This window comes from Apis mellifera, linkage group LG9, assembly GCF_003254395.2.
Source record: "Apis mellifera strain DH4 linkage group LG9, Amel_HAv3.1, whole genome shotgun sequence".
NCBI classification, from domain to species: domain Eukaryota; kingdom Metazoa; phylum Arthropoda; class Insecta; order Hymenoptera; family Apidae; genus Apis; species Apis mellifera.
The window spans coordinates 2847831-2875019 of record NC_037646.1 but is presented as its reverse complement, the minus strand read 5'-3'; the positions used below and the strand labels follow the sequence as shown (position 1 = coordinate 2875019).

At 16.8% G+C, this 27189-nt stretch overlaps 3 protein-coding genes across 5 annotated transcripts; 1 reads left to right on the top strand and 2 right to left on the bottom strand.

Moving 5' to 3' along the window:
- Positions 1 to 47: 47 nt before the first annotated feature.
- Positions 48 to 12896, bottom strand: LOC102656448 (glycerol-3-phosphate dehydrogenase [NAD(+)], cytoplasmic). Its single transcript, XM_006558364.3, has 8 exons — positions 12421 to 12896; positions 11900 to 12080; positions 2286 to 2426; positions 2057 to 2198; positions 1169 to 1281; positions 841 to 1071; positions 512 to 711; positions 48 to 151 (listed from the first exon to the last, which is right to left on the bottom strand). Exons 1-8 carry the CDS (start codon positions 12468 to 12470, stop codon positions 124 to 126), a joined length of 1086 nt encoding a protein of 361 aa, XP_006558427.2. The 5' UTR covers positions 12471 to 12896; the 3' UTR covers positions 48 to 123.
- Tpx-4 (thioredoxin peroxidase 4) lies at positions 5133 to 10585 on the top strand. Its single transcript, NM_001170973.1, has 5 exons — positions 5133 to 5314; positions 8274 to 8430; positions 8975 to 9192; positions 9834 to 9909; positions 10088 to 10585. Exons 1-5 carry the CDS (start codon positions 5232 to 5234, stop codon positions 10214 to 10216), a joined length of 663 nt encoding a protein of 220 aa, NP_001164444.1. The 5' UTR covers positions 5133 to 5231; the 3' UTR covers positions 10217 to 10585.
- Positions 12476 to 25337, bottom strand: Gpdh (glycerol-3-phosphate dehydrogenase). Of its 3 annotated transcripts, none has more exons than XM_026442627.1 (8): positions 25152 to 25319; positions 24174 to 24351; positions 22418 to 22558; positions 21824 to 21965; positions 18578 to 18690; positions 16424 to 16654; positions 15928 to 16127; positions 12476 to 13291 (listed from the first exon to the last, which is right to left on the bottom strand). In XM_026442627.1, exons 1-8 carry the CDS (start codon positions 25193 to 25195, stop codon positions 13234 to 13236), a joined length of 1107 nt encoding a protein of 368 aa, XP_026298412.1. In that variant the 5' UTR covers positions 25196 to 25319; the 3' UTR covers positions 12476 to 13233.
- Between the last annotated feature and the right edge of the window lie 1852 nt (positions 25338 to 27189).

The following is a 27189-nucleotide window of genomic DNA, read 5'->3' as shown; positions in this document are numbered from 1 at the left end:
TTAATATATTATATATTATATTATATATTTCTTCTATTGATTTTTTGTTTTTAATGATTTCTAAATGATTTGTGATTCTGACGTAACAGAAAATAACGTTTATACATTAATTAATTAATTCAATTATGCATCCTGCGTATCTCCAATCGTTCTGAAAAAACATAAATAATATTTTTATAAATATTTATAAATTATATATTTGAATTAAAAAAATTTATTTCGAAATATTACTTACTTTTGGAATGTTATCCTTATATGTTGATACGTTAGTAAATTATTATTATGTATAGTATTAGTATACTATCTGTTATGTCCCGATATAAATGGGTTTTCATTTGTTAAAGAACAATTTTAATAGTTCTCAATAAAAAAAAAATAAAAAAGAATAGTTTTTAATACAAATACAATGTTTTTGGTGCAAACCTAATAGGAATTTATTTTGTAAAATTAATTTAGAAAATTTTATCAAATTTACTGAATCATTATAAATAAAATTAATTTTAATACTAACGGTAGTTCTGGATGAGCACGTATTTCATTAATTAAATCTGCTGGTCGTATTTGTTCAGTGCAGATGCGATGTATTGTAGTGAACAATGGAAATTTATCTGTTAAATTACGAGCTTTTAACATTCCGTGAACTTCATCGGCTGTAGCTGGTCCTTGTAATTTTTGACCAGCTAAAAGTTCTTCTTCAAGTTGTCTAATAGTCTAATAGAAAAAATATGATATAAATATATGTATATTATATTTTTTTATATAGTTATTAAGAAATATATTGAAGAAATATACAAGAAATATATTGGAATAAAAAAATATAAGAAGAAATGTGATTTATACTTTGCCAGTTTTAACATATTGTTCGCAAACTCTACGATTTCTTCCACCATAGCATGTAGTTATTAAATCTGCTACACCACAACTTTCGAAAAATGTTGCAAGTTTTGAGCCAGTATAAAATGTATCTACAAATCTAACCATTTCTATTAATCCAAGTCTGATAACAGCTGCTTTTGTATTATCACCTAATCCTATACCATCTACAAAACCAGCAGCACATGCCACAATATTCTAAAATATAAATTATAATTATTAAAGATTATTAAGAAATTTATTAAGTAAATTTGTTTTATTTAAAATTAATAAGTTTATATAATTAATTACATACTTTCAAAGCGCCACATACTTCAACTGCCTCACAATCTTCAACAATTGAAACTCTGAAATTGGAGGTTTGAATAAGATCTTTTAAAAGTGGAGCCAGACGTTTGTCTCTACAGCCTAAAAATAAAAATGTAGTATAATTAAATACATAACTATATAACTAATTAGTTATTAAAATTTTTTTAATTATGAAATATCTTATTAATATTTAATTTTCTATGAATTCTATTATTATCTCATTTTAATTATGAAATGATAAAAGAAAAATCTATTATTTTGTTTCTATAATTAAGATAATTAATAAAATTAAAAATATAAATAATATAACAAATTATAAATTAATTGATAAAATATAAATAACATTATATTATGTAAAGTTATGTAATTATTTTCTTAAATTATATAATTTTATATTTCTTTATTTGAAATGAAAGAAATGAGCGAAAAGTTAATAAAATATTAAAAAATTTATTTAATATTTATTTTTTAATTATTTCGATTAAAAGATTATTATAAAAATTAATTATATGTTTCAAATATCAACAATTTTAAATTTTGCAGAATTATATATAAATATATAATTATATATAATATATATCTATTATATAATTATATAATTATATATATTAATATAATTATATATTATAACAATATAATCTTAAAAAAACCTGTGCGTTTTTTTATTGTTATTTTTATTTTGTATATTTTATTTTTAATTGTTATTTTCATTCTTATCGATTTATTTTTTAATTTAAATTCATTATTAAAAATCAAAAAATTTTTTACATATTTTTTTAAACTAAATGTTAATTTTAATAATAAAATTAATAATAATAATAATAATATATTTAAAAAACATATCAATATCTTATTCTTTTTAATTTTTAATTACCAATAGTTGTTTCACAAAACTTCTCTTCAGCAACTTCATTAGCTAAATTAGCACCCATTAAAACATAGCATTGAATTCTTAAATTTTTTTCAATGACTTTAGAGATAAGTTCGATATTTACTCCATCCCCTCGATCAAAACCCTTGATAAAAATTGAAAATTATTATTATATTAGGATTATTATACATAAAAAATTATTATTAAAAAAAAATTTATTGAAAATAGATACCTTAATTAATGATACTCCGACTGCAGTAGGTTTAATTTTATCGAGTAAAGTTGCACACAATGTTCTTATGAATTGATGAGGTATTACAAAAATAAGAATATCTGCATCTTTTGCAGCTTCAATGACATCTGGAACAGCAACCTAGACATTGTAAAAAATTAAAAAATTAATATACTTTATCTATTAAATATTTTGTATTGTTTACTAAACAATTCAATAATTCATTACAATATATAGTATTTAAATATAATAGATAATTATTTAGTTAAAATTAGAAAAATTTATAATTAATGGAAAGTAATACATATATGTATATTATTTTATCTTTTAAATATATGGATGTATTAATTTTTTTTTGTTAATGATGCCTAATTGTCTTATAGAGATACAATATAATATTTTATTTTAATATATATTTATCAAATTAATAATAAAAAAAATATGTATATACATATACATTTATTATATATTTTGAATTATGAAAATTAAGATAATAAAAATTAAGATAAATTTTCATTTCATGTTTGAGAAAAAACAAATTTTTATTTAAAATAGATCATATATATTTTAAATTACGAGATTACAAAAACAGTGATAAAAATTCATATATTGCACAATATGTCACAAAACTTATATATATAAATAAATAATCATTGAATGAGTTCATCATATAGATGATTATAGAAGATTTTAAATATTTTTATTTTATATCTTTATTTTATCTTATGATGTAAAAAATATAAAAAAATATATAAATATAATATAAAAAAAAATTTTATATATTTTAACATTGGAAGAGATTTTTATTTGTTTTAATTCTTTCAATTAAATTAATTATCAATTTTAATTTCACAAATATATCATAATTTTTTAATGAAAATAATTTTTATATTTTTTAATTGAAATTATTAAATTTATTTCTTCATAATAAAATCATTTATTTCTCCATAATAAAAAAATAAATAATTTTTAAAATATTGGACTTGAAATATTGAAATATTTTATCGAAAATATTTTACAGAAAAAATCGAATCAAATAATAAACTTTCATAAAAAACTATTATTTTATGATCATAAAACTTTCGATTATAAAATGTTATTTATAATAATAATATTATATAATAATTTATATATTTAATAATTTTATGTAATCATATATTTTATATACTAATATGTAAAAATGATTGAAAATAATTGTCACACCTTTTTTAATTATTAAGTATTTTATTATAAATTTATTATAAATTTCTTCATATATGATAATAAATTTTTAAAATTTTATCATGTTTGTTTCACTTTCCGAATATCTTTTGTTTCGAAAAGATAAAAATTACGATGATTATTTAGCAAAATAATACTATATTTGAAACGAAAAGTTTTTATTAAAAAATAATCAAAAAGTAAATAAATATTTTTAAAAATAATTTATTTTTGAGAGTAAAATAAAAATATGTAATTGAATAATGATTTTTAAATTAATAATGGTTTTTAACTTAATGTTATTTATTATTTAAAATTTTGTTAACATTTCTTATGTTTTAAATATTTTTAAATATAAGAAAGTTTGTTTGATATTTAATAAATAATAAGTATTAATAACTCTAAATAACAAAGTTCTAATATTCTACATCTGTAAATATTTTTTTAAAAAATTTTTGTGAAAAAATAATGTGTACACTTGATAAATATTATTACGTTATTTATTGTAACATTCAAATCTATTGAATTGGTTTCTATTTAATCTAATCTATTTAATGCATGTATATTTCTCAATGGCAATAAATTTAATATCAATTTGTACAAAGGAAATAAGTACTTGAACCAAGAGTAGTATTATGCTTATATAACTTTGTTGAATGAAAAAAAGATTCTGTTATAGCTTAAATTTGATAATAGTCTATATATATATATATATATATATATATATATATATATATATAATATAATATAATATGATATAATATAATGTATAATTATATAATTATAATATATAAATATATAATAAAATATGTAATCTTTATTACATTACATTATAAATACATTTATAAATATATTATAAACATCTATTATACATTCATTATTTATTTTTTTTAGAAATTCCTTTAAAAAAAGATTTGTTATCATATCTAATATTTATTTTCTCTAAAAGAAAAAAAAAAGAAAATATTTAATAAAATTTTTCAAAAATAATTTTTATATAAATATTTACCAATATATTTCTTAAAATATTTTCATTCAAAATTTCCTATTAAATTGCATATTAATACTTTTACGATCAATATATAAGTGCAAATGATTATGATTAAAGCAAGTTGAAAACATAAAATAAAATTTGTTTACAAAATGTTTTATTTTGAAAAAATAATAATTTTAAACAAATTTTAAAAAAATAATTTTAATTTGCTTGATAATGCACTTAAAATGTATTCATTATTTTATAAATATATAATCACAATTTTGAATATTAATAATTTCTGCAAATTGCAATCACATATTAAATTATAATTGTAATTATAATATTAATTATAATACTATGTTATATTACTATATACTATTACTATATTACTATATTACTATATAATACTAATTATAATACTAATTGTTAGACAAAATGTCAAAAAAAATTTTTTTTTACATTTAGTAAAATTTGTCATAAATAAAATTCTTTTAGTTTCCTCCTACATATTATGATTAGCCAAAGTCAACACATCTTCATCAAAAGATAATATGTTTACCATTCAAAACACATAAGTAGACATATGTACATATAAGTAATGTGACATCAGTTACGCCTATGAAAAGTAGAGGGGAAACGCTTAAATAGTAATGCTAGTGCGCAATTTCTACATTCTATATATTGCAATAACATTTAGGAGTGGCGTATTAAATTCCCGTGAATTATTGCTTCATGTGTGATACGCTTAATTAAATTTCAAAAAAACAATCATGAGAATTAATTCTATTGTGCCGAATTTTGAAGCAGATACTACTCAAGGACAAATTAACTTTTACGATTGGCAAGGAGATTCGTAAGTTTAATTGCATATGTTTATTTTTTCCTTTATTCCTTTTTTTTCTGTCTAGTATTAATTTAAAATACTATGAATAATTTTATATAATAAGTATTAGAGATTGCGTAGATTGTTGTTATTATTATTCTTAACTCGTATGTGATACTCACGTTACATATCAAATAAAAAAACATACAATTATGTATGTGTATCTAAGTTAATATAATTATTTCATAAGATTTTTAAAAATTTTATTTTTATTTTTCTTATGCATTCAGTGGCATCAAATGTATTTTACAAAATCATAAAAAGTTATTATCGGCACATTACGATATGTCAAATAAATAATGTGTTAAAGAAGAATAATTCTTTTTTTCTCTTTGTATATATTTGTTCTTTTATATGTATATAATATAATATGCAATATAATATATTCTTAAATAATTTGATAGTCAATTGTATGAACATATTTTTCAATCATATATAAATGATCTTATTTCATTTATTTTTATTCGAAATTATCTTCATAATTTTCAGATTAATTTTTAATGACACCAAGTAGAATTATCTTTTATAATTGAATTTTTTTTATAATTTTATTTTCATAAAATTCTTTTTTATAAATTGCTTTTAAAATTGTTTTAATATTGAAAAATATTTAATATAATCGTTCAATTGATCTTAATATAATTTTAAATTTTAAAAAAATCTGATAGGCATTCTTAGTTGATCTTTAATTTTTTAGCTTTGGACTTAGATTTCTAGAATTCGACAGAAGTTAAAAAAATTGATATAAAAAGATTACCTTACAATTAATAACATAATTAATGTTTTTTGTTGTTAATAGTTCGTTTATAAAAGTAATTTCGTTTATAGAATTAATTAGAATTGTTGATAGAATTAAATTAATCTTATTTGAAATAAAATAATGAATCTATCACTTTAACTATTTTATTATTTTTATTTTCGAAGTATCATAAAAAAATTTATTTAAATTATAAACATATTATAGATTTCAAATATCTGTACTTGATTGTGATTTAAAAAATTTGAATATGAAATTTCTGAATTCTTATTCTTATCACCAAAACTAAGATTACAAAAAGTAAAGATAATTTTTCTAATAATAGTATAATATCATTTCACCTATATATTATTTTCTCATTTCATTATATAGGTAATGTATTATCACACATATTTTATCAATAATGTTTCGTTTTATTATTGGTTATTATTAATTAAATTAATTATATTAATAATAACTTTTTTATTAATATCTAATTATGCTCAATTAATTAAATTTTATTATTTTTACAATACAGTATATAAATTTATTTAAATATATAATATAATAATAAATTTACTATTATTATTTATAAATTATTATTATTATTATTATTATATATTTATTATTTATTTATAAATTATACCTATAATATAATATATCCTATAATATAATTATACCTATAATATAATCTCTATGTATTGTAATTACATAATCGATTACAATATAGTTCACAAATTTGAGCAAATCTTGTATAATACCGATATTTATATGACGCAATATACTAATTTTAATTAACTTAATAATAGCTTTTTTCTATAAAGAAATTTTTATTTTTTATTTTTTGAATTTTTATTTTGTTAGAAAAATTAAAAAATATTATGCATTTATATTATGTAATATTAAAAATTTTATATTTTTTTGGGAATTAGTATAAATTGCATGTTATTTATTCTTTTATTTTTTAATTATTTTTCAATTACTTTTAATTTATTTTATTTTTCAATTGCATCATTTATATTTTTGCATCGATATTATCGATAAAGTTATCTATTCTACTATTATTAGTTATATAGATTTATATAGTACATTTATTTTTCATGTGTATTGAAAGATTGTTATGAATAATTTTTTATTAATTTTAATAAATATGTTTTTGTAATATATATGTTTAATAAATATGATTTTGTTAATGATCACAAAATATTGGCTATATCAAAAGTCCTAGTAAAACAACAAACATATTTAATTTTTAATTAGTGATCTTATTTTATTAATTTTTATAATTTTAATAATATATACATATTTTAACAATTTTTTGTAAGTCATGTTTAAAATAATTCTTCCATACTTATGAAATAAAATAATAGACAAATTTTATTTCTCATATTTTGATGATTTATAATGATTGGTACATAATTAAAATATTATTGATTATGAATTAAAGATATTGCTAACAACATATTATATATTATTCTTTTACTTAGTATCATAAACTGGATATAAGTAATCTAACATTATTTAAGAATGATGATTAAATTTACAAAATCAGAGAAAAAAAAATATTTTCAATGTTAAAATATTACATAAATAACTTTAAGTCACTATATATCTTTATATATATATATATATATATATATATATATATATATATATATATATACAGATACGTAATAGTACATCTTCTAGTTTTTAGTTGTAATTAGACAATTAATATACCAGAATAGTAATAATATTATATAATAGCAATAGAATAATAAAAAAAATAATAGATATAATAATTATAATAAAAACAAAATAAATAATTTACTATAATAAATTATTATAATAAATAGAAATGTACAGTGCATAATATTATACACAATAATAGAATAATGAGAAAAATAATAGATATAAATGTAATAGAGACAAGAGAAGTGATTAGTTATTAAGTTGAGATATGAATTTGATCATAAAAACATTTGGATCATAAAAAAATTTCTATTCTCTTTTTAAATAATTAGACTATCATTGAAAATATCAAGTTGATTTTTTTACTAATATATAATTTTTCATAAAATATACTATGAAATGTATTATACAGTTTTAAAATTAACTGTATTTATATTATATTTATAAGATTATTTATAAACTGTATTAATGCAAATTTATGAAAGTATTTTTATTATTTTTTTTTGCACTTGTTAATTATAGATGGGTTGTTTTATTTTCCCATCCTGCCGATTTTACACCTGTTTGCACCACTGAATTAGGACGTTTGGCAGTGCATCAACCTCATTTTAAACGTCGAAATACAAAACTTTTGGCTCATTCTGTCGACAAATTACAAGATCATGTTGATTGGGTTAATGTAAGTTACAAAAATTTTACTCAATATTTAATGAGACAATAATATAAATATAAATAAAGATATTTAGATATTGTATTTTTCTAAAAATAAATATTGTATCTCTTTTTAATAAACACATGTTAATTTCGTTCAAAAAATTGCATTAATCAAATAATGAAAATTTATTTCAAAAGAAATATTTTATGAACATAGCATTTTTCTATATTTTTTTAGACATTTGATTATATTTCTTGAATATATGGAACTTATCTATAGCTAACAATGAACTGTTTGTGAGCTTTTATTTCTATATAAAAAAAATTATACTTATCATAATATATCCTACTAAAGATAAAATAAATTTCTTTTGAAAACATATATGAGCTTGTGTTTCGAAGATATTGTTATATTATTTATGTTATTATAATATATTATTTATTTATTATTCATAAATTTATTCATTTAAATATTTAAGTATATATATTCACAATGTAAATGAATTTTTAAATATGTATGTGCAATATTATAATATTTGCAAATTATAAGTATATTATTTTTATTGTAGGATATCAAATCTTATTGTCAAGATATACCTGGAGCATTTCCTTATCCGATAATTGCTGATCATGACCGCACTTTGGCAGTGAAATTAGATATGATCGATGAAATTAGCAAAGATGATCCAGAACAAGCGTTAACTGTTCGTGCTTTATATATTATAAGCCCCGATCATCGATTACGTTTATCAATGCATTATCCAACATCCACTGGACGCAATGTAGAGTAAGTTTTTATTATATCATTATCCTTATATCACATTAAATACATTATTTCTTTGAATAAAAATATGAAATTTTTGTTGTTTTTCTATCCTTAATTTCAAATTCCAATGATAAAACAATATTGAAATCGAACTCTGAAGCAAATATTAATAAATATCGATCTCGAGAATTATTTTATAACAAAAAATTAAATTTTAATATTTGTCAGAAAAAGAAAATTTATTTTAATTAAATATTATTTTAATTAAAATAAAATTTTTTATATATACTTCAATTTCTTATAGATATAAAATTCAAAAAAAATTTTAATTTACAATATGATATAAAGAAATAGAAGCATTCAAAAAAATATTCAAAAAAATATTAAACTCAAAATTAAAATTTTTCTAAATATTCGTTTTCTTTTTGTTTGAATCTTTCATATTTCATAATGTATCTTTCATATACATATATAATAAATCTTTCATATTTTATATTTCATAAAGGCATTAAAATATATATTAATATTTTGTATATAAATTTCTATTAGTAATTAAATTATATATTTGTATTTCTAATATAAAAATAAAGATCATATATAGATCATTATATATTTATATTATAATATAAATATATAATTAATAATATATTTATGATTTCTAGCGAAATCTTGCGAGTTATAGATTCCTTGCAACTTGTCGATAAAAGACCGGAAATAGCAACTCCTGCTAACTGGGTGGTAAGAAAAATATTTCCTTTTTTCAAAATTTGATATGTTGTTTCTATTTCTAAATATTTGAATAATATTTTAATAGATAATAATATTCAATATTTATTATATTATTATATTTATATTTAATATTTATTTTATTATAATTTTATAAAAATTAAAATTGTACTTTATTCTTTATTTATAGCCAGGTGAAAAAGTTATGATTCTTCCAACTGTAAAAGACGAAGAACTTCCTAAACTTTTCCCCAAAGGAGTGGACAAAGTGTCAATGCCTTCTGGCAAGATTTATGTCCGCACAACCACAAATTATTAAACATATTCATAAATGAAGTTTTGTATTAAATATATGATATATTATTTTATATTTTTTTTATTATCATAAAGTTGTATAAAATTTTATCTTTCATTTAAGATACTATTAAAAATTATATATATACACTTCGTATTTATAGTTATTTAATAGAAAATAATAAACTTTCTCTTTATTTTATTTTATTATTTTCACTAATAATTTGATTTCTAATAAGAAAAATATTATTTTCTAATAAGAAGAATATATAAAATTAAATTCATTACATATGTTCTTCATTACATATGTGATAGATCAGTTAATTTTCTTTTAATATTCATTATGTATAAATAGATAATAAATATATAATAAATATTTCTTATATTAATATTCAAAAACTGGACATACTAATTATATACATACATACGAATTATTATATACACTATTTTTTCTAATCATTTTCTAAAACAATATTCTAATTAAATTCTTCATGGAGTATAATAAAATCTTATTAAAATGAAAAAAAATTAATTCTGCAGTGACACATCAAAATCCTTTATTAATTCAGTGGAATATTCATATTTAATTATTGTATTGCAAAATTATTACAAATATAATTTATAAAATAGATATAATAAATAAAATAGATTATAATATAATTTATAAAATAGATATATTAAAAATAGATTATAACTTATAAAATAGATATTTTTAAATATATTTTTCAAAATTTTTTATATTATAAATATGCGAAATATATCCTAACGTGTTATTAGACTGAAAAAATATTAAATAATCGTTCTATTTTTTAGAAAAAAAATATTATGCTATTGCAAAGTTAAATTAATTCAATGACTTAGATTTGATTTAGATTTGAAGAATAATAAAATTTATGTAAATTTTATAGATAGATTAAATTAGATATATTATAAAATTAGATATAAATTATAAAAATATCAATTATCAATTAAATTATAATGAAATTTTATCAATAATCCTATCATATTATAAATAAACAAAAATTAAAATTATAGACATTATATTAATTTAATTTTATAGTAAAGGCAAATCAAAAATAAATGCAACTTTTTTTTTTTTAATTTTAATTTTTTTAATAAAAAAATATTTAATCATATTTCAGTATATATTACGATATTATAATTTATATATAAGTAAAATATATATTAAAAAAAATGACTTACAATTACTATACTCAGTGAAATAATTGTAATTATTATATTAATATCATTTACAAATTAAAAAAATACAAATTCTAAGTATATTAGAGAAATACTATAAGGAACATATTTTTTTATTATTGGTTTATAAAGTTTATCTTTATAATATTGATATTATTATAAAATATTAATATTAATATAATTTTCCATCATTTTTATTAATGAAATATCATTATAAATATATTTCTTGTTCTCAAATTTAATGAAAAAAAAATGCAAATATTATTAAAGTTATAAATTTCAATTTTTCTATTTTTCAAGTCTAAAATGGAATCAATATCGTCTTATTAAACATTTATAAGTGCACTTATATTTTCAATAAAAATTTTCAAATTTGAACGTAATATTTACAAAATTAAAAATAAAAATGTTTAATTCGTAGACTTTACATCAATTTTACATAATCTTGAAAATTAAAATGATACATTCAAAAAAAAACATGTGATTTTAAATGTTAAACAAAACTTACAATATTTTCTGGAAGTCTGTGCCCAGGAAGATATTTCACATTTTCATGTAATTGATTGATAATATCACTCAACTTTTGGCTATTCACTATTTCTTCGTAAACGTACATTGTCACGCGTGTTTCAAATTTATTATTAAATTTTACTACATTGGCACCAATAATTTTTGCAATAGCTGAGCCCCTAAAGTATAAAAATTAAATTAAAATAAACGATTACTGGTACAATTATTTTATTTTATCAGTTTTATATAAATATATATAATTAATAACACATTGAAAGATAATTTTAAAATTGTATACAAATGCAATTATATATAATACAAAATAAATTGATAAAAAAATAAAAAAATTGTAAAAATTAAAAATAAAATATAAATATAAAAATAACATATATAATTGATTAAAAATATAATATAATACAATTTTTTAAGATGATATGATTTTAATAAAATTGGCACATAATTTTGATTCATTTTATAAATATAAGAAATAAAAGAAAGAAAGAAATTTGCATCACATACCAGTTACCACTTCCTACAATGCACACCCTCTTCTTTGCATCTGTAGCCATTTTGGTATTTTAACGTATAAATGATACAAAATTTATAAGTTCACGAGGGTATGAGAATGTTGCACAAAGTACCACAAATTAGATAATTTTCAAACGCTGATGTACGACTGACTGAGTGACCGATTAACTTACAAACTAACTTCAGCCTTCATTGACCTTAGTAACGATCGCAAATTATTTTCTAACGGTTGGCATTCATTGTTCTGGATCAAGGCCAATATAAACGTAACAGCAAACCGTAGCCAGAATGAATGTTAAAATTAGCAATTGCTTAATAATAATTCTTAAGATAATATCTTGAAGGTTTTAACTATATTACAACATAATCTTAAATTTTAAATTTGAAAAGAAAATAAAAATTTTCAATATAGCTTACTGTATATAATATTAAGAAATATTAATATAACATAATATTAAATATTAAAATAAAAATAGAAAACAAAAATATAAAATAATAAAAATATAAGAATATAGAAAAATAAACAGATTATAAACAGATTATATCAATTTGCAAAATAATAATCAAAGATATAAAGTAGCACCCATTACTAGAACTTATTTTTTTTAAATAAATATAAAAAAAGTTACTCCAGTTATTCGTAAATTTTTATCACCGCGTTATATAAGTCATTGTAGTTATCGTTACATTGTCCATATCAAAATATAGATATGGAAATCTATGCTTTAAATAAAAATAGTTTTTAAAATCGAAATAATGCAATGAATATAATGTAAATCTTCTTTTATGTCTTCCAAATAATCTTCATAGGTGACATCTTGGTGATAGTAATTGTAGTATTGGTGCATTAACGTCGTTGTTCCTAAATACGAAGCAAATATAATTAAAATTTATGAATCTTTTGTGCATTTTTAATTATATTTTACATTTTTACACCCTTAAATATATCAAAATTTAAGTATGTAAATATATAGTATAAATATAGTATCTATATATATATATATATATATTATATATATAGTATATATAGTATATAGTATATATAGCAAAATATAGTATCTAATTATAATTACTGAATTTATATCACAATACATGTAATAGGATATATTATATAAAAAAATATATTACATTAAAAAAAAAAATAATGTTACTAACAATAGCTAAATTATTATTTGGAATTAAAGGCTTTGGAAAAAGGACGAATATATTTCTAAACAAAAATTTATCAATTAACAAGTAATAGTCATATATTTGTTATGTCTATATTACACTGTTCAAATTAATTTTAATTTTAGTACAACAATTTACAATAAATTAATGAAATTTATCAATATAAAATCGAAATGTTTAAAACATTTGTTATAGATTTTTCTTAATTTCTAAAATACAACAATTCTCATAAAATTTTCATTAAAATATAACGCACAATACAAAATATATTTAAATGTATTATATACTTATAATTTTATTTTATGGATAAAATATTTATATATTTCATATTCATATAGCTAAATGCAGCTAAAAAAATAATTACATGATTAAATAATTTTGTTAAGGATGTACCAAAATTATTATATGCATTATAGCTATTTTTTAATACAAATGGAAAATATAAGCTTTAAAAAAAAGTAAAACAAAAAATAAGCAGTATCAATTTAAATTATATAATATTATAATATTATTATTTAATAATGTCTTTGGCAATAATTATGGCAAAATTATAATGTTTATAAAAATCCATGGTCCTTTATATTTCCTCTTCTATAATATTTTCTTTCTTCGATTCATTTTAATAAAATTGTCAAGGCGATACATATTATACATATAAAAACTAAAAATTATTTTTATATAAATTTTAATATTTTTTGATGATTTGCGTAGTTCATATAGAGCATTTACATTCTTGATAATTTCTTGTTTCATCTCTGTTTAAAAAAAAAAGTTAGAAGTTTTAAAAATATCTCATGTACAAATTTTATTTATGAAATACTATGAAAATATTAATCTCTTAATAATAAAAAGAAAGATTAATAAAAGAATTTTGTAACATTCCCATAAAAACAGTAACACATCTTCATGCAAAATAATGATACATAATAATGATTTAGCAGGGTATCTCAACTTCTTTTGTTAAACTTTTTCAAAAATATTTTATGGATATAAAATAGAAAAGATAAAATAAAAAAGATAAAAAGGTAATAAAAAAAGATGTTATATAAACTTAAGATATTTTTGGAACTTCTTTAAAAATTTAAAAATAAAAAATATAAAATATAAAAAAAAATACTTATGTAATAGATATGATTATTATAATAAAATGATTATAATAAAATAATTTTATAATATAATTATAATATTATAATATAATAAAATGATTATTATAATATGATTATTATAATAAAAAACAATCAATATAATTATTAAATATTGTAAGATTTAAAAATATATTTTTCTGTAGATAAATAGATATTAAAAAAATTAATATTTTCATTATAAATTTATTAATATAAAATTCAAATTATATACATAAACATGTTTATATAATAAGATATATAAGTATAATGCTTATTTTCTTTTTTATATCTATAAAACATTTTGAAAACAGTTTGATTGAAAATATTTAAACAATTCGTTTATATTTACTCAACTTTTATTAATTTTATTGTTATATCTTATATAAAGATGAATATATAAAGATTTTGATCAAATAATAAATTAAATAAAATATGTTAAAATATATTTCTTTTCGCCTTATATTATTGTATTGTATTGTTCTACAAAAATATATGAAAATATTTATATAAAAAAAATATTTATTGTTTTTAATATATAGATATACTATATATACAAAAATATATTATGCTTTTTTTTAGTAAATTATCAAAATTCTTTCATATACAATTATATGTAATGCATTATTAATTAAAAAAATTGTATTTAACAGAAGTTAAAATATTTTATTGTATATATCTATTGCATTTAGAAAAAAGATATATAATTTCTTTTTGATGTAAATAACAATTATTTACAGGTATGTACATGTATTATATACATTATACATATTATTATAATAATATTTAGATAATTTTTATAGATTACCAATTATTTTTACATATGATGAAATGTATAACAATATAAATAAATAGGACCATGGCCAGAGAGATTATTGTTACAATAAAATTTTAAATATTGTAAAATATTAATTTAAACAAATAAAATTTTAAATAAACTAAAGCTTAAATCCTAAATCTTCTATGATATCGAATCAAATTTACTAAATATCATATATTTACATGTCTTTCGTCGAATTTCTACATTTATATGTAATAGTACTAATATATTAGTTCCAAAAATAATTTTTTTTTATAATATATTATTCTATTATTCTAAAATATTCTAAAATAAATGTTATGTATATATATATACATATATACATATATATATATACACATATTGAAACTAATCCATCATTAATTATAATGGAGACAATGAGCTTACATGTATTCTGGATGATTGCGTAAGTTTTCAATTAGTTCCATAGGCATTGTCTCACCAATACAAATCCGATGTACAGTTGTAAAAAGGGGAAATCTGTTTTCCATATTTTTCGCTTTTAACATATAATTTACTTCTTCAGCAGTGAAAGGACCTTGCAATTTTTGTCCATTCAACATTTCCTTTTCCAATTCAGAGATTTTCTGTAGAGGAAATAATACATTATAAATTTTTTTATATATATTTATATAACATAATAAATAATATATAATATATTATTTAATTTCCTATCATATGTATATAAGTTTATAATATATAATTACATGTAATTTATAAAATCAATATAATTAGATCATAAATTAAATTATTATATTTAATTATAGTAATATTAAATATGAATAATTTATTGTTCTTACAATTTTATTCAAAATATAGTAATTAAAACTGATTTATATATTAATAAATATTAAAATTTAATAAAATATATATTTAAATTAACCTTGCCCGTTTTTACAAATGCTTCGCAAATTTTACGATTTCGACCACCGTAACAAGTTGCAATTAGATCTGCTACTCCACAACTTTCAAAGAATGTAGTTTTTTTTCCACCAGGGAAAAAAATATTCACAAATTTAATTATTTCCATAAGGCCCAATCTCATTACTGCAGCTTTTGTATTATCACCTAATCCTAAACCATCGATGAAACCAGCACCGCAAGCTACTATATTCTGTTAAAAAATAAAATTAAATCATATTTGATGTGCAATTTTTATTATTAATTCTATTATATTATATATCATATTATACATATATTACTTATATTTTATATATATATTTTTTTAATTAATGAAAAAATGTGAAAAATTAAGAAAAGTATTATTGCGAGTTTGATCATAATTAAATAATTGAATTATCATGTATTGTAATCTTATGAGTTACATATATTTTTTATTAAATTTGCTATACAAAAATAAAAATTTATTTATTCAAATATTATTTTAACTTCATAAAATTATACAAAAAATAATATTAAATTCATAATTGAAATAAATCTTTTTATCATAAAATTTGTTCATTAAAAAAAAATTAATGACTCTGCCGATTAACAAAAAAAAAAAAAAAAAATTGAAAGAATTTAAAAAATATTTTTATCTATTTTATATTTTTATATTTTTATCTATTTATCTTTATATATTTATATTATTATATATTTATATCAAATTTTTATATATTTATTATTTATACTTGTATTCTATTTTCATTTTTTAAATTTTAAATTAAATTATACATACATATATGTGTTATTACATAATTATTTATATATTGAAAATTAATAAAAAATTATTATTTTAAATTCCAATTTAATTGAATTAGTTAGAAATTAAATGACAATTTTGATAAATAAATTATTATAACTGAATTATTTGTATATTTATAATTTCATTCTGCAAAATAATTTCAAAATTATTCAAAATATTTTTTACATATCTAATATTTTGATATATTAATATAATTGGTATGTGTATTTTCATTCATATACATATAATTATAAATTATCTATTAAAATCTGAAATCTCTCAAAAAATCTGATTGAGAAGTTATTTGAATTAAAAGTATATTTAGGATATATCCTTATTTTCCTTATTTTCCTTATTTTATTTAGGATATCTTCTTATTTTCGAAATATATCCTTTTTATGATTATATTTATATTTTATTCACTTTACATATTTTTAAATTCTTAATATTGCAATAATTTATTTAAAAAAATTTTCAAGAAATATTTTTCATTTTCATAATATATATTGATTACTTTTTTATAAAATATAAAAAAGACGAAAAAAGTAGAAAACATTTTTTTATCAATTTTTACTTTCAGATGGATATGTATTTTTTTTTTTAATATTTATAATCTTTTGTATCTTTTGTAGTTTTAACATTTTAATGTTGTAATATTTAAAAATTTGTGTAGAAATGACGCATTATCTTTATTTATATTTATTTTTATTCATAATTTATATTTATTAATGTAAATAGATTTCAAATTGTAAAAATATATCAAAAAATGATTCAAAATTTAAATTTAAGATTCAATATAAAATAAATATAAAATAATCTAATATATAAATCTAATAATTTTTTTACATATTTCAAAAAAATACAAAAGATTCAACAAGTGTTTTTCGTATAATATATAAAATAAAAAGAAAATAACTATTATTTATAAGATTCTTATTGAAATTTGATAAATAATTATATTAAAAATATGATATTATAAATTAAAAATTTTTCCATTATTAAAATAATTTTCAATTTAAGTCAGAAATGTAGTTTTCTTTTCATATTTGTTATCTGTTTAAATATAATGCTCTATTTTTTACAAAAAACAAAATAATCTTTTTTTTACTTCATATTATTATATTAAAAATTATATAATTAAAACTATATTCTATATTAAAAATTAAATTTATAAAATATAAACTTTTCATCATTATTATGATTCTATAAACGAAAGAAAAATACAATTTTACATACAACGAAATATGAATTTAGAAAGTACATGTATTTGAAATAACTTCTCTATTGTATTCTGTTTTAATTTATAAAAGCTTATTAATAAATTTGTTAAAAAAAATAGTGTAATATATTTACCTTTAATGCTCCACAACATTCAACTGAATCAACATCTTCAACTACTACAACTTTAAAATATGATGTTTCCATTAAATCTTTCAGTATAGGAGCCATATTTTTATCCTTGCAACCTAAATATAACATTTATAAAAAATAATAGCTATTTAATCATATTAAACATTATCAAAAATATAAAAAAATAACAAAAAATTTTATGATATTGTATATAGAAATTTTTTTCAATTTGTGTGCAAATAATAAAAATTATTTAAATATATTATATCAAATATAAAGAAAGAATTATTAATATATATACATATATATATATCATCATTGCATATTCTTATAATTGACATTGAAATTTATTCAATTATATTATTCATCATAATGGTTTTAATATCGGTAAAATATCAATTTTAAAAATTCATATTTCGAAAATGAAAGTGAAAAAACATATCGATAATATTTTAGAAATCTTTTAATTAAAATATTTATTAGTTATTCTTGAAAAAAAAATGAAAGTATATATATATATATATATAAAATATATATAGTTCTATTTTGAAAATGAAAATATTTTTTTTTGGTTTTTCAAAATCATTTCAAAATCAAATAAATATTATTATAATTCATAACATTTTTTAATATTATTACTTTTATCTAAAATATTTTTCAATTTAATGATATAGCACATGTATTTACAATTATAGTTAAAATACATATGTATTTGCAACTATAATTAAAATACATATGTATTTGCAACTATAGTTAAAATACATATGTATTTGCAACTATATAATACAAATAAATTTTACAAATTGAAATAAAAATTCAAATACAAATTCAAATACAAATTCAATAGTACGATATTTGAATTTATACAGATTATATCAGATTGCATTTAATGCGAATAAAAATTTAAAACTTATTAAGTTTTTTTTATAAATATTTTTTTTTATATTTAAAAATATAATTAAAAACGAGATAAAATACAAATTTTTTATTCAAAATTATTTTTTATTCTTTATTATTTATTTTTATTTTATTTCAAATTTAAAAATAAATAAATTAAGAATTCAATTTAATGTCAATTCTTTCTTTGTTTGATTTCTAGTTTGATTCTTTAATATTAGATATTATATTTTTAATTAATTTCTTATATATGATAATTTATGCAATTTACAAATACAATATATATCTAGATTAATTTTTAACATATCTTTTCAAACAAAACTTTAAGAAGAGAGAAGAAGGAGGAATACATGAACTTTTTTTATGTAGATTTTAAACATAATTAAATTTTAAGATTAATTTTGTTATTTTAAAAGAAGTATTATATTTTTTATATTAAAATATCGAAAAATAATTGTTATTGTGTTTAATTATAATATTACTGTAAAAAAAAGTATTCATTTTAAACCTAAACCTAATGATTTCAGTTCATTATTTATTAAAAATTTTTTTTGCGCAATAGTAATCAATAATAATATGATGATTGCTCTATATAATAAACATATATGTATAGTTAAACAAATATAAGACAGATAATTTCTCAATCCATGAATTAATTATAATGAAGAACTTTTATATATTTACAGATACTATATTCATAAAATTCAGAAAATACCATTTTTTTGTGGGATACATTAAAATTGTAAATTATCAATAATATTAGAGAATATAAAAGAATAAATTTGTGAAATCATTTAATTAGATTATATCATTGATTATATTAATGCCACTAATTAATATCAATTAATATTATTTTGGATTATTACACGAGTTAATAGAAATAGATGATTGCGATAAAAATCACTCGAATTGATAAGCATTATCATGTAAACATCATTGTTTTGTAAAAATCTATGATGATAATAAATTTTCAACTTTATATTACGCGAATTAAATTTAAAAAAAAATGAAATAAAATCATTCCTTAAGAAGAGATTTTTATCATATTAAACCTAATCAATTTTTTATTTAAAATTAAATATTTTTCGATTTTGATATAAAAAATATAGTATTTAAAATAATTAAAATTAATATTATTAATTAAATTAACTTAAAATTTCATAAATATCTTCTTTAAACTATATGATACTTGTATATAAATTTATATATATTTATAAAATTTTTTAAATTTCTGCTAAGAAAACTATATACTATTTGAACTTGACTTAGATTTAATCAATGTGACCTATTTATGTAAAAGTATATACACAAGCGGGAAACTGCTTTAATAAATAAATTTATATATGAAAACAATGAAAAAAATATTTATATTCTGAACGTCTGATATTGAGTTTTGTTTGTAAATAGTGAAATTAGTTCAATTATTTTTATCTTGTAATAAAATTATTTCAACATTCGAAAATATTTAATATTCTTTTCACTATAATTCGAAAACAAGATCAAATATTTATATAAACTTTGTTTACAGTTTCTATATGTAGATTTTCCTAATATAATGGAATATTCTATATATTAAATCAAATAATCGTACAAATATATTATTAATGATTAAAATAAATTTCAACTATTAAAATGTAATTCTACGAATTATTTAAAAAAAAGATATAATATATCAATATCAATTTAACTATAAAACATGCAAAAGATAATGTAATTATTCAAAAATATTTTTCTTAAGTACAATATTGATCTATAATATTAGATATTGATAAATAATCATGAACAAACAATTATATATTAGGAACAAAAGTATATAAATATAATCAATTTCTGCAATATAACAATGATTTTCAAATATATATCTCATTGTATTGTTAAAATTTGATTATATAATATAAAAAAAAATTTCTATAATAACCATTTCAAATTAATAATTTCAATTCATAATATTAATAATTATTTTAATAATTGTAAAAATATCCATTATTTAGAATAATAGAACAAAAGTATTATAATATTTTTGAGAAAAACCAATGATTCAGAAACTTCTTTATAAATACAAATAATCAATTTGATTGATATAAATTATTGATTATTTAATTTTGATTTATATTATTTCCTTTGATACATAATATGACGTTAATGATATCATAAAATACTTAAAATACTTTATAACTTTGTTCAAAAACATTTATCTAAAATTGTAATGTATAATTTTGATATATTTGATAATTTTTTAAAATATTAAATATTTGTGTTAACAGTTTTTTAAGTAGAAATAAATAATATAAATAATTATAATACTATTAGCACACAAATGATATTTATTTTAGAGATTTAATAAAAATTTACCAATAGTAGTTTCACAAAACATTTCGTTTGCTACTTCAGAAGCCAAATTTGCTCCCATTAAAACTGAAACAGGAATGTGAAGTTGTTTTGAAATTATATGTGAAATAAGTTCAATACCACCTCCTTGCTTTTTATCAAAACCCTGCAAAATAATAATAAATAAATATAAAAAATTTGTTTCATATTACCATAACTTATATTTGTGAAATATAATTGTGTCATAATTGATGTATAAATCTTATGAATATAAATTTATTTTTTAATACATTAATAGATAAAGAATAGATAAGAAGATAAATCTATCTTAATGTCAAATATTTTATTCTTATTGTTTAAATTATAGATTAACTAATTTCATATAGTTAAAAAAATTTTATATAGGTAAAAATATAGAATTTATAATATATTATATAATATTATATAATGTGTGTAAATGATTTACATTAAACTTTTAAAAAAAAGTTACAGTTATTACTGTTACAGTTATTGTCTTTTTCTAAATAAAACTATATATAAATTATAAAATTATACATGACAAAACATATATATTTATTTTAATTTTTAAATAAATTAAAAACTAAAATAAAATCATACCTTTATAAGAGAAAGGCCAATAGCTGTAGGCTTTATTTTTCCAAATAATGCACTACATATTCTCTTTATAAATTGATGAGGTACTACAAAAGTTAGAATATCTGCATCTTTAGCAGCTTCTACTACATCGGGAATTGCAATCTAGAACATTATAGAATTATATATATATATATATATATACATATATTATTTATATGCAAATTATTAATTATACATTATATATATAATATTTATTTATATATTTAATTATAATTAATATTTATACATGCTCATAAAAATTATATTTTTTAAAATAATTAAAAATGAACGATATTATTAAATCTAAAATATTTTATATAATTGCTTATTTCTTTTAATTTCCAATATTTTATTAATCTCTTTTATTTATATGTTTAAATTTTTATTTAATTTTTATCAATATATAATTTTTAATATAATAAATGCAAAATAAATTTATTGAATATTATAAAGAGATTACAACAAATTATGAACAAAAATAAAAATAACATGAAATATGACATTAAGAAATAATTTTTTAACCTACTCTAGTACATTAAGAATCTGATTACATTAATATCTGATTAATCATAATTAAAATTAATTATTTTAAGATGAAATAGGAATATTTCATAAATTATAACATTCATTTGTTATATTAATATAAAAAAATTGATATCATTTTAGATATGTTGCATCATTTTATTTGTACTTAAGAAAATGAAAAAGAAAAATACATAGATAGACATAGATATAGTCAGAACAGCGCGCGCGCGCGCACATGACACGCTCGCGCACATACCATACACATACATTCTTTATGTTTGAATCATAATATGTAGCTTCACTTATTTCATGCAGTCAAGGTTTTTCTATACAAAGCTATTGAATCTAAAAGTTACCAATCTATATGTATGTATATATGTATATATATATATATATATATATATATATATATATATATATATATAAATCAAAAATATAAATTCTATTTACTAAATCATAATTTATCATATAAAATAAAATTAGAATGAAGTTAAAAATTTTCTAGTAAATTAAAAATAAGAGATTATTTTAAATACTCAATTAATAAATAAATAACTAATTATTTTATTTATAAATAATATAATTTATTACAAATTAATAATTAATTAATGATTATTAATTTTTTTTCATATAAAAAGATAAACATACGAGATACACATGTAAATTTGTATATTATGAATTACTAGAATTATGTAAATTTAATTTGTTTTTAAAATAATACATTCAACAATAAGAATAATAAAAATCATATAAATAGTTAAATTATATGTTATAGATGTATTCATATGGAATAAATAAATTTATTATATTTAACAAAATATTATTTTCGAAAAAATTATATTATTAATATTACGAAATTTATATATATATATATATATATATATATATATATATGGAGAGAGAAAAACGTAAAATGATATTAATTTTTTTATATATACATCCATAATTTATTAAATAGCTAAACTTAATATCATTTAATAATTATATTTAATTTTATTATTTCATATAATATTTGTAATATTCGAAAATGAATACGATAGAATAGAGATAATAGAAAAGTTATAAGTATTTTTTAATATGCACATATATATCAAAATATAATAAATGATAAGATATATAATATTATTATTAATTTGATTTTATCATAAAAAATAATTTTTTTATTTTGAGGAAGCACATAATATATACAATATACACATATATATATACTTACTATATTGGGCGGAAGCTTATGTCCTGGAAGATACTTTACATTTTCATGTGTCTCATTAATAATTTCTGTTAGTTTTTTTCCATTGATTATTTCTTCATAAACATACATTGTAACGCGATCCTCGAAGTTACTAAAATTAGCAGCATTTATTCCAATTATCTTAGCGATAGTCGAACCCCTAAAAATTATAGAAAAATAAAATTATATAATATTTCTGTATAATATATTCTTATATATGTCTATATATAATTATATATAATTTTCTTAATGAAATATTTTTCAAATTATTTCCATCAATTTTCTATTTTATGTCGAGTATATTAAATATAAATGCATTTAATAATAATAAACAAAATTATATTAAATATTCATTTTTTTGGAACGATTTTATTATATGAAGTCCAAACTAAAATTATATAAACAATATATTTTACTTAACATTATGCTATTTCTCTTATTAATAATATTATTTAATTATTAATTTAGATATTTATTTCTATATTTCATATTTTTTCATATTTTTGTAATATAATCTATTTAAAAATATTTTAAATTAATATTTATACATTAATATATAATCAAAATAATTTCATTGGATATTTTTTAAATACGAATAATATGATTGAATTAAAATCTTTCGAATTTGATTTTTTAATTTTTATAAAATAATTATTATTTCAATTATATATTTATTAATAAAATGTATATGTATGTATGTATATATGTATGTATGTATGTATGTATGCATGTACGTATGTATGTATATATATATATATAAATAAAACTATCAAAAATGGAATAGATTTAATTAATAATTATAATGATATTAATACAATATTCCAATAAATCTTTATATATTTATAAAGTACGTGGAAACTAATTATTATAATAGAAAACATTTAAATGCGTTTAACTAAATCAATGATAGTATTTCGCTACTAGAAATATTAATATTACTAAGATTTAAAGAAAACTTACCAATTTCCTGATCCAACGATACAAATACGTAGTTTTTCTGCCATAATTTGATTTATATTTATATAATAATAAAATTATAAAAGAGTAAAATGAAAATGATTGGAAAACAACGAACAATAACCACACACTGTCAAAGCAGGAGGACGACTGGACAACTTCGAACGTAAAAGACTTGCGTTATTTTATACAGAAGTGGGAGTATGGAAACATCAATGATAGGCACCTAGTTATTGTTGTTATAGTAATCGACCAATGAAAATCAAACATGATAAAAAAATATTTGTCTTTGAATTTTACCTTCTTACTATTGTAAATAAAAGTATCATCGACGAATGAACATCAAATATGATAAAAACATATTTTTGCTTCGAATTTTTACTTTATAGAAATTACGTAATTAGATAAGAGTAATTTTATTTATTAAAGTACAAAGAAATATTCGTAATATGAAACGATAAATTTTATTATCAAATAAAATTTTGAACTATTTTAAATATTTTAAATATATAAACTATAAAATTTTTAATTATATATCAATAATATATACATGTTAGTAAATTATAATATCAAATATTTACATAAATATAATTTTATTTATATTAAACGAAATATATAATAATTTTTTATATTTATACACAATATATTTATGTAATTAATTTATTAAAAAATTTAACCAATATATTAATTATATTCCATTTATATGAATATATATAAATATATGAACACATTTATTATAATAGTATCTATAAAATATATATTTAATATAATATATTTAAATATATATTTTTATATAAATAAGATAAAGACAATAGATATTATTTATTTTTTTTTTATTTAAATTTTATTTTTATCTATTCTTAATATAATAAAATAATAAAATAATTTGTTCTTTGATATTGTTACTGTGAAATGAATGTTAGTATATATAGATTTTATAGAAAATATATTTAACGCAAAATATTATTTAATATTTCAGATATATAAACTTTAAAAAAAAATATGATATAAGTATATATTTACTTCTATAAAAATGTCTATTTAATGTATATATAATAATTTAATTAACTATCAATATAAATGCTTTACAAATGCAAATACAAGTGCTTCAATTTCTTTCTTTAAATTTTTAAAAATATTTAATATTATTTTTTAAGATTATTTAATTAACCAACAATTTTGACATAAAATCGTTATATTTATTATTATAAATCTGATATAATTTTTCAATGTTATTTTATAAATATTAGAAATAATAAAATTGTTTATAAAACTAAATGTTTACAAAAATAACAATAATTGTTGAAAATAATAATATAGTTGAATTAATATTGTGTAGATTATTATTGTTTTAAAATGATATATTATATAATAAATAAAAGTTTTGAATTTATTTAGTATCAAATTTGATTAGATGTGGAAATATCTCTTTTGTTAAAATAATACTTAGATATATGCTTATTCATAAAATTTTATTCATAAATGTTCGAATTTATTTAATTTAAAAATATTTGATATACTTTTAAATATTGTTTTAGATTTTTTTGAAGTATTCATGAAAAAAATTGAAATTATGTCATATTCAACTTGCAATATAGTTGAATCTATCAGGTTGTCAATATTTTTATCTATTTGTGATAAACAAACTGATAAATTTTACGTAAATAATGATTTATTATTTATATATATATATATATATATATATATTAAAAAACTCATTTCAATAAATTAATATAAATTATATTATTTATTTGTTTATTACGTAATGGATAGGAATATAATAATAAAATGATATAAGTTAACATTTATAACATGTATATGTATAATTATAATTAAATACATGTCATGCACATACAGTTGTTTTTACTACATATTTCAGATCCACTTATAGTTTACAATTTTTATTTTTTTTATAAATTCTCCATAAGCATTTTGAATAATTAAATTTTATTTAAAAAAATATATTTAATATTTATAATTATATATATATATTATAATTATATCATTTAAAACAATATTTTTATAATAAATATATTGAATA